The 9220-nt window shown below is 41.7% G+C and overlaps 1 protein-coding gene and 1 long non-coding RNA gene across 2 annotated transcripts; both read left to right on the top strand.

The window, feature by feature from the left end:
- The first annotated feature begins 3312 nt into the window (after positions 1 to 3312).
- Positions 3313 to 4487, top strand: LOC144715316 (uncharacterized). The gene is made up of 2 exons (XR_013584574.1): positions 3313 to 4031; positions 4143 to 4487. It is a non-coding gene; the product is annotated as an uncharacterized LOC144715316 (long non-coding RNA).
- A 782-nt stretch (positions 4488 to 5269) lies between these two features.
- On the top strand, positions 5270 to 6780 carry LOC144715309 (protein FLOWERING LOCUS T 1-like). Its single transcript, XM_078590241.1, has 4 exons — positions 5270 to 5586; positions 5709 to 5770; positions 5962 to 6002; positions 6345 to 6780. Exons 1-4 carry the CDS (start codon positions 5353 to 5355, stop codon positions 6569 to 6571), a joined length of 564 nt encoding a protein of 187 aa, XP_078446367.1. The 5' UTR covers positions 5270 to 5352; the 3' UTR covers positions 6572 to 6780.
- Positions 6781 to 9220: the final 2440 nt, after the last annotated feature.

The following is a 9220-nucleotide window of genomic DNA, read 5'->3' as shown; positions in this document are numbered from 1 at the left end:
TGCTAAACTCATCAATAAACGTAACATAGTAGGAAAAACCAAGATAAGATTTGACCAGAGCCAAGCCCCGTAGGTTAGAGTGAACAACTTGAAGAGGTGTTAAAGATGTACCCTTATTAGAACGAAATAGAAGGTCTCAAGTTTTAGCCCTACAACTGGCTGAACAAACAAAAGATGTTAATGTTTGAGACAGGGGAAGACCAAAACATGAAATAATTTTCTTTAAACCATGAATGGCAGGATATCCTAGACGGAGATGCCACAAATCTAGAGACTGACATTCCCCCCAAAAAAACTTTTCTTGTTCAGGTTCAATGCAGTAGAGGCTCTTGTGAGTAGAAGTTCCTCCCTCATCAACAAACATTAGGATGAAATTCTACAAACACATGATTATCAGAAAGTTTCTGAAAAAAAGGATTTTTAGAAGTTTTTAGAACATGTAGGACATTACGTAGACTGAGTATGCGGTTGGACTATGCAATGAGATCGATGAAGAACCACAAGATTTTATAGACAGACCTGAACCATCTCCTACGAAGAGTTGCTCCGATCCTTCATATGGAATAACTCCATAAAGACTATTGACATCAGAGGTAACGTGATGAATGGCACTACTATCTGGGTATTAGGCAGTGTTGTAGTACAGATGAACTTGCGCTGCAAGGGTCTATCAGTGAGGGCGAGACACCGACCCTCCAAAGGTAGAGGCGTAGGCTTGCGGAGGTGGAGCATAGGCTTGCAGAGGTGGACATCCCAACATTACTGAGAGGCTTTAACGGGGTTTGGCAGTTGTGAGATAAAGCGTCCACCATGATCACTACGTCCTCTGTAGCAAACGTCACATTCCAGAAGAGAGTTTGAGTGGTGAGCATTATATGAATATTGGTTGGAGGGAGGGGTTTGAATCTGATTTGCTATTGGATCCGGAGGCTCTTCCATTGGCTCATCATCACTTCCAAAATTGTCAAGAGATACTTCAGATCGAAGCATGGCTAATAAGCCATCAAAGGACAAATTTTTGCTTTGGGTTGTCTCACCCATACAATAACAAGCTTAACTTAGAGACAAGTCCGTAAACTAAAACAAATTTAATAGTGTGCTCAACAACTTATTCACCCATATTAACAAGTTCAGCTAAGACCTGTCGAAACTCAGAAATATAGTCATCTAGGGATCGGTTCCCCTTATTAAGGGAGGAAAACCTTGAGGATAACTCCATTATATAGGATTCAAAAGCAGAGGATAATTCCGTAGCAAGTTTCTTTCAAGCCTCTCTTGTTATAAGGCAGCTTGAGACCATGGGATGAAGTTCAATAGTCATCTAAGAAATAATGGTAGATAATACCGATTGATCACTCCTTTTCCATGGAGTGTTTTTGTCATTTACGTCACTCTCTTAAACAGAGGTGGGTGAGTAAGATGTCAAGTGAGACCTTGTGCGTCAATTATCAGAACTATTTGAATCTTTCAAATCCATTAGTTTGCCTTGGTGAGCTTGGTCGTCATTGCCAGTGTCATAGACATGATGGACTGACTCTCGAGCAACCTGCTGGTTGCGGCCGGACGAAACTTCAGCAGGCATTGGCATCACTTCAGTGGAGGTGCTTGAAGATTTATGTGGCTCTGATACCATGTTAGAAAAGGGAGTGTAGGAGGAGAGTAGAGAATAAGAAGAAGAATTTGGGACAGGAGAGGCAAGTCCCATAAGACAATAAAACTCATCTGTCCATCCTTATATAGGGATAGGAAGAATCCGAGAAGATCTGCATATTTATGATGACACGCCACCGCTTGAGCGTTATCATTACCGGCACCATGATGTCACGTATGAGTTAACGTGCTGCAGGCGTTAGGCATTGAGGCGAGTCTTGAGAAGAGGCGACGATGATTCCCGTACGCTATGGCAGCGTCAGACGTCGGTATGCCTATCGAGGAAAGACACTAGAAGCTCCTGGTATGGGATGGCAGCGGCAAACGTCAGAACGGTTCTGGAGGACAGGTGGCGACGTTACTGGTACAACTTCTTACGATATGGCAACAGCAGCCATACGTCTGATTTCTAGTTAGTGCTTTAAAAATAATGAAATCAAAGAAACTCTTTGATGAACAAGAAGAAAAACATAATTTTGGATTGAATAATGTTGCTACATTTTGGGGATTATTATACCCTATGTACATTCCATTTTGGGAAATAACAAGAAACTGATAAGGGAGTTAAAAACTCTTGACACGTCAGCGCCAGTTTGATAGATTATGTGGCGCCAGATGGACAGGTATGGACCAATAGGACTTAATTTAAAGAGTATTGTAGTAACATCAAGCCACGTACCCCTATATCCATTATGGAATTCAGCAGCTAGGGTGAAATATAGGTTTAACATAGACAGACATGATTAAACATAGATACGACTTAATATAACGTTAGGATCAAATATAGATTGGCGACAATCCAACGGCTATGGTTTGTTTTAATATAGTCATTACATAGTAACTAATTATGTAACGACTACTAGTTATTAGTATAAATACGAACACACTGTTAAAGAACTCTTTTAGGGATTAGCACAATCTTCGGCCTAGGCCGTTCTTCTTCTCTGCGTCTTCTTTCTTCTCCTTTTCTTCTACCTCCTTGTTGTTCTGCGCAAGATCTCAAGATCGCACAGAAACAAGAGAATAAGTGTTGCCTTATCCACGTAGACCACTCTGCTCTCGAATAACTCGGCCGCATCAAACGATCCCACATTGTTCCCCGGAGAAATGCTCCGATGGTTATCCGGGATCGTCAGCCTTCAAGCCATTTCTTTCATTTCTGTTATTCATCACACGGATTTCTGAATGGTACTGATGACAAAATGGTGTCTGAAGAGGAGTCATTAACCAAAGTGTGGTTAATGACTCACTTAGAGAAGAGAAGCACAGACACTCACTCTCTTGATCTCACACAGAGAAAAAAGGTTTTAAGCCCTCACTCTCTTGATCTCACACATAGAAACAAGATGCAAGAACACTTTGAGAGAGGAAGGAACCTTGATGCACACAGCATACAACGACAATGGAACACATACATATTCATAGGCACTCCCCTTAACTGCCTATAGATTTAAACTAACCCTGACCACACACCTGTCCATGTGATTGGTCTTCAAAGACACCCCGTTTTTTGCTCTACAAAATCAGCTCCTCCATCCACATCTTCCTATACACCAGTTATCCCTGTCGACTTGCTTTATTCTTTCACATATTCAAACTAAGACCCCTAAAATAACTGAGTCAAGATTAAACTCCAACATTAATAACAACGAAATCGATAGTGCTCTCTCTCTCTCTCTCTCTCTCTCCCTCCTCTTCTCACCTCGTCTTGTTTTTGAGCAAGATCAATTCTTTTCAGCCTCAGACGACACTCGAGAGAACCTGTGGATAGATAAGCTGATGGTTGAACTGATGTCGGCGACCATTCGTCATCGGTCCCCCAACCCGGATGTCGGCATGGATGATGCGCGAGGCACGCGCCAGTGACTTGGACTCCGTAGCCGCGCGCAGATGGCGCGAGGCGGTCGGGAAAGATGTTGGGAATCAAATTGACGTAACACGAGCAGAAAAGAATAGCAAACACGTACGCCTTTTCTCTTTCTTCATTGTCAAATTGTTATTTCTGTCTTTGTTATGTATGGCAAGGTCACGACGACAAGGAAACAATACTAGAGTTTCTTGGGTTTTTAATCTTTCTACTTCTTTATTTCTTCTTTCTTTTCTTCCTCGCCGTCTGGATCCCCTTGCATAAGTGCCTAGTGCGAGTTCGCAAGGGACATGGCTGAGACGTGGTCCCCATCAATAAGGGTACGCGAGAGAGGGAAAGGTGGACATCTTTTGGAATTTGCTTTTCTTAGAGCGGAGGCGGCAGCTGAGAGCAAGACTGTTTTCGGCTTAGATCTCTGGGAAGCTCGGGTTATCGTGAACCTGCTACATCAAGAAAAATGGAGTTTTGACAGAAAGGAAGCAGGTCAATACCGGGGAGTTGCACAGTACTACAGGTAGAATTTTCTTTGTATTTTAATAGCAGCTACTCGTTTCAAGTCTAGATTAATCTCCTGTCCATCTCATGTGCTGTTACATTAATGATCAATCAAAATCTGTTGAAAAAGATTGAAGATTGACGAGTCGTCGAGCTTCTCGGTGACGAAACTTGATGATGTGGAAGCTATATCAAGTCCAAAAGCTGCCAAAAAGCTTCAAGGCATTTGGTAAAACCAATCACAGAGAAACATGACATCACAGAAACTTATCCTCGCCATCAGCATAAGCATCGAGGAGAATCCAGAGCATGATTACGATTACAAGGATGATGCTTAGTGAAAATTTCGATGATGACTATGGTTTTTGAGATGGTGATGGTGATGACGAGTGGATGAAACGTCATAAAATATTATAAGGTTGTATACTTGATGAAAAAATTATAAATAGACTATCTTTGTAACTGGTTTTCTCGACTTCTTCATCTTTGGCATGGGCAAATCCTACAGCTGTAGGACCTCTGTAATTAGCGACAGGTCGACTGTGCCGGCTGCTACAGCCCCGGCGGAGGCTGTGCTGATGGTACCTGCGGCGCAAGCGACAAGTTAAAAAAAAACTCCAACCAAATGACGCTACAAGAGGTGCGAAGGCATTCGGGTGCCGCGTGGCTCCTTACCTAGCGACTCAAGTGGTATTTCGACCTGGTTGGTTCGTCATCAGTCCTTCCCTCCCCCGGTCTTCAAGCTGCAGGGGGCTGACAAATGCCCATATGACTCATTCCGGCTAATCCCTTTCCAGGGGCCAAGGCACTTGTTCTCTTGCTCAATTGGCGGTCACGGATACTCCACCAAAGCATGTGCACTGGGTCCGGAGTTGTCGCGTACTATATCAAGTTAGGGCGTTTGCGAACTCATCCAATAGGTCATCATCCTCCAAAGTGCGCGGTTCAAACATTTGGAAGAAGGATCTCCACTAGTGGAAACAAAAGGCAAGAGAATGCGCACGCACGCTAAGCTAGGATGGGAAAGAATCCCTGTGGGTTAGATATGGAAACGCTTAGTACGGGGCGAGTGGGCGGAACGCGACAGCCGAATCCAGTGGGCAAGGGAAAATACGGCAAAAATGAAAGAAACAAAATAACTCGCTGCTTTCGCTGTTCCGGTTAATGCCAATTTCTTGACTAAGACCCCAAGGGAAAAGTCCACAACTTAAGAGCTTCGCATACAGAATGACATCATCACCTGGCCAAAACATTTCTTTCCTTACGAAGGCTATAAGTCAGGCTGAGGTATTTTTCTAGGCTCGCAGAGAGCCCGTTGCTTCTTCACCTTGTTGATTCGTATGAGCAATAGACTCGATAGTATGGGCAGCGATGAGGACCTGATTCCACCTGATTCACCGTCTCTGTGTCGCGTATTAGCCGACGTGTTGCAACCCTTTCTCACTTCCGTTCCTCTCCGGGTGTACTACTCCAACAAGCTTGTCGTCAATGGCGCCGCGTTCAAGCCTTCTGCCGTCGCCCAACCGCCTCGCGTGCAGATCGGCGGCCCTGATATGAGAACCTTTTATACACTTGTACTCTATCTATCTATATGTCTATCTATATGTCCATCTATATTGAAAGATAGATAGATATTTCCGTGTCTTCGTCCGTATCCATTCGTAGAGAGAAACGGTTTCTTATCTCTTTGCCACAGGTCATGGTTGATCCAGACGTCCCAAGCCCAAGCGACCGTAACTTAAAAGAGTATTTACACTGGTGAGGACATTTCCCATGACCTATACACGCTGGAGATAAGATACTACAATTTAGTCGGAAGAAATTTTCGTTAAACGATTGATTAACAATAGGACGGCGATAGATCCAATTTCATAAAATTATGTGATGCTTAAACGTTAGCGCACAAACACTTTACTTACAACTTGGTATTTTCATAATTTTTTTGACAGGCTAGTAGCGGATATACCAGCCACAACAAGCGCGAACTTTGGTACATAAACTCTTTTTTATTTCTTTGAATCATTATGATTGGTGAGGATTTTATTCCGTCTGGCGAAGTTTTCTCTGGTTCTCCATGGATGAAGTTATCTTGCATGACATTAAAAAACTTGTTATTCGTGAATGGATCTCAATGGAGGTTTGAGGTTACAGAGTAAAGGAAGAAAATACCAATGAAAATCCGTGTGGCATTCGCCATCAAACATGATTTAAATACATCCATGGGCCAGTTAGATTTTGTCAATCGGTTTTACTGTGATATTTTTTGTTATTCAAACTCATACATACAAGTACTACCACTTGATTTTTAAAAGATTGTCATCTTTGACAATAGGGAAAGAGTTGGTCTGCTATGAAAGCCCCCGTCCAACGATGGGTATCCATCGAGTGGTTTTCGTCTTGTATCAACAGCTCGGCAGGGACACGGTCTTTCCGCCCACGTTTCGCCACCACTTCAAAACTGGAGACTTTGCCCATCAGCACCACCTAGGGTCGCCAGTTGCTGCTCTCTACTTTAACTGCCAGAGGGAAGGGGGATCAGGTGGAAGGCGTTTCATGTAGAGGGATCAGAAATGCCATCTTAGATTGATCGTAAATAAGTGAAGTACAGATTCACAATGAATGCTTCAGACAACGAAGAATAACGGGATATTGTACAGTGAGAGACTCAGTATCTTGTACAGCGCTTAAGTTTTACCGGAGATAGGTGGGTCGGTCCCTCTTCAAATGTGTTTTGTCACGATTCAATAAAACGATATGAAGTTCCGCAGTTGTAAGACGCGAAAATTAAATGGTTGCGATCATTCAAAAAAATCGGTGGAAACGGTTAATGGAGAATGTTCTCGGCATATCGAGAAAACTGCGGAAGTTCTTGGAGGATTCCTGGATACCCCGGTAATTCTAAGAGAAGCCAAGAGAGAACTCACCAGCTCAACGAATCGGGCCGCCGCAGTCCAACTCAAATAACAATGACAGAACAACCAATTAGAACTCAAATGAAGAACTACTCAATCACAACACCTAAAGATCCAACCAATCATAATACACAACACGCCATTCATAGGTGTACATCCCCAACTTAGTCCTCCGGATTCTGAATGGAGATCAACTGAAGTTCATTCAATCGTGCTTAAATTTAGGAGATTACTCATGCGTGTGTAAAGAACTCCAAAACGTGTCCATTACTGAATGAGCATCAAAATACCAGCTCCCACTGAATGACATAGCCTCATGAGGTATAAAACCCATGTGAGTAGTGTGCTCATGAAAGACCTTTGGCGGAGTCCTATCGTGAGTGGATCTGCTATCATAGAGTTTGTCCCAATATAGTCAATTTATAACTACCATCGTGAACCTTTTCCTTCACAACTAGGAACTTGATATCAATGTGCTTAGACTTTCTTAAACTCCCGTCGTTATTGGCAAACATAAGGACTGACTGATTATCACAATAGAGCTTCAGCGATCTTTCCATGTCATCAACAACTCTCTAGCTTGTGAAAAAATTCTTCAGGCAATTGCCTTGATTTGATGCTTCATAGCATGCTATGTATTCTGCTGCCATAGTAGAGGATGCTATTTAGTGCTTGCTTTACACTTCTCCAAGATGTCACTCCTGGTAACAGAAAAAACAACCTGAAGTAGATTTTTTACTATCAACACATCCGGAAAAATCAGAATCAGAATATCCAATTATCTCCAAATGATCTGATTTCTTGTATGTGAGCATATGTCCTTTTGTTCTCTAAAGATATCACATGACTCTCTTGGTTGTTTTCCAATGATCTACACCTGGATTACTTAAATATCGGCCAAGTACACCAACAATACGAACAATGTCTGGGCGTGTACAAATTTGTGCATACATAAGACTTCCCACAGTTGAGGCATAACGAATCTTCTGAATTTCTTGACTTTCAAAAGTGTTCTTTGGACATTGATCGAGACTAAACTTGTCTCCTTTAGCGACAGGGGTGTCTAGAGGTTTACAGTCTTCCATGCCATATTGTTTAAGAATTTTTTCAATGTATCCCTTCTGAGATAAATCAAAGATATTTCAAGAGCAATAATGATATATTTCTGAATGCCTAATAAATATGAGGCTTCACCCAAATCCTTCATCTCAAAATGACTCGACAATAACTTCTTCGTGTCATGAAGCAGGTTTGTATCATTTGTGGCAAGTATTATGTCATCAACATATAATACAAGAAATATATATTTACTCCCACTAAACTTATGGTACACACATTCATCTGATAAATTTGCCTCGAAATCAAAAGAGACAATAATTTGATAAAAATTTTGATACCATTGACGAGAAGCTTGCTTTAGACCATAGATGGACTTCTTTAATTTGCATAGCATTGACTTTGGATCTACGATCACAAAGTTTTTTGGTTGAACCACATATATGCCCTCATCAGTGTCTCCATTGAGAAACACGGTCTTGACATCCATATGGTGTAGCTCTAAATTAACATGTGCTAGAAGTGCCATTATAATTCTAAAGGAGTCTTTCGTTGAAACTAGAGGGAAAGTCTCATTATAATCTATGCCCTCTCGTGGAGTAAAACCTTTTACAACATGACAAGCTTTATATCTTTCCATATTACTCTTTAAATCCTTTCAGGTTTTAAATATCCATTTACATCCAATGGGCTTTTTTCCCTCGGGTAAAGGGGCAAGATTCCAAACGTCATTATCAGCCATAGATTTTATCCCTTCATTCATGGCATCTATCCACTTTTGAGAGTTTAAATTCTTCATGGCGTCTCTTAAATTTAGAGGGTGATTTTCCATGATCTCAAAATCAGCCTCATGTTCCTGGAAAGAATAGTATAGTCATCCGGAATTGCAGATTTTGTTTGTCTAGTGGATCTTCTTAAGGGCACTTGTATCTGAGGTTGTGATGTTTGTTTAAATAGAATAGATGAGGATGGAGCATTGTCTTGAATTAGTGGTGCTTTTGTTGGAGCACCAAGTGTGGTTAATTCATCTTCATGGTCATCTACAATAACTTAAGGGGCATCCTCTAATTCTTATATAAAGGCAATGTCATGAACTTTATCTTCCCCTGCAAACTCAACATCCTCAAAGAAGTAAGCATTTCCCATCTCAAAAATGGCTTAGTAGTGGTCATAAAATTAAAAACCTCTAGAAATTTCAGAATAGCTAACGAAGTAGCAAGTGACAGTTCTGGAGTCAAGC

This window comes from Wolffia australiana, chromosome 2, assembly GCF_029677425.1.
Source record: "Wolffia australiana isolate 7733 chromosome 2, ASM2967742v1".
Taxonomy (NCBI): Eukaryota; Viridiplantae; Streptophyta; class Magnoliopsida; order Alismatales; family Araceae; genus Wolffia; species Wolffia australiana.
Note: the sequence above shows the minus strand (reverse complement) of the source record. Positions and strands in the feature narration are given on the sequence as shown.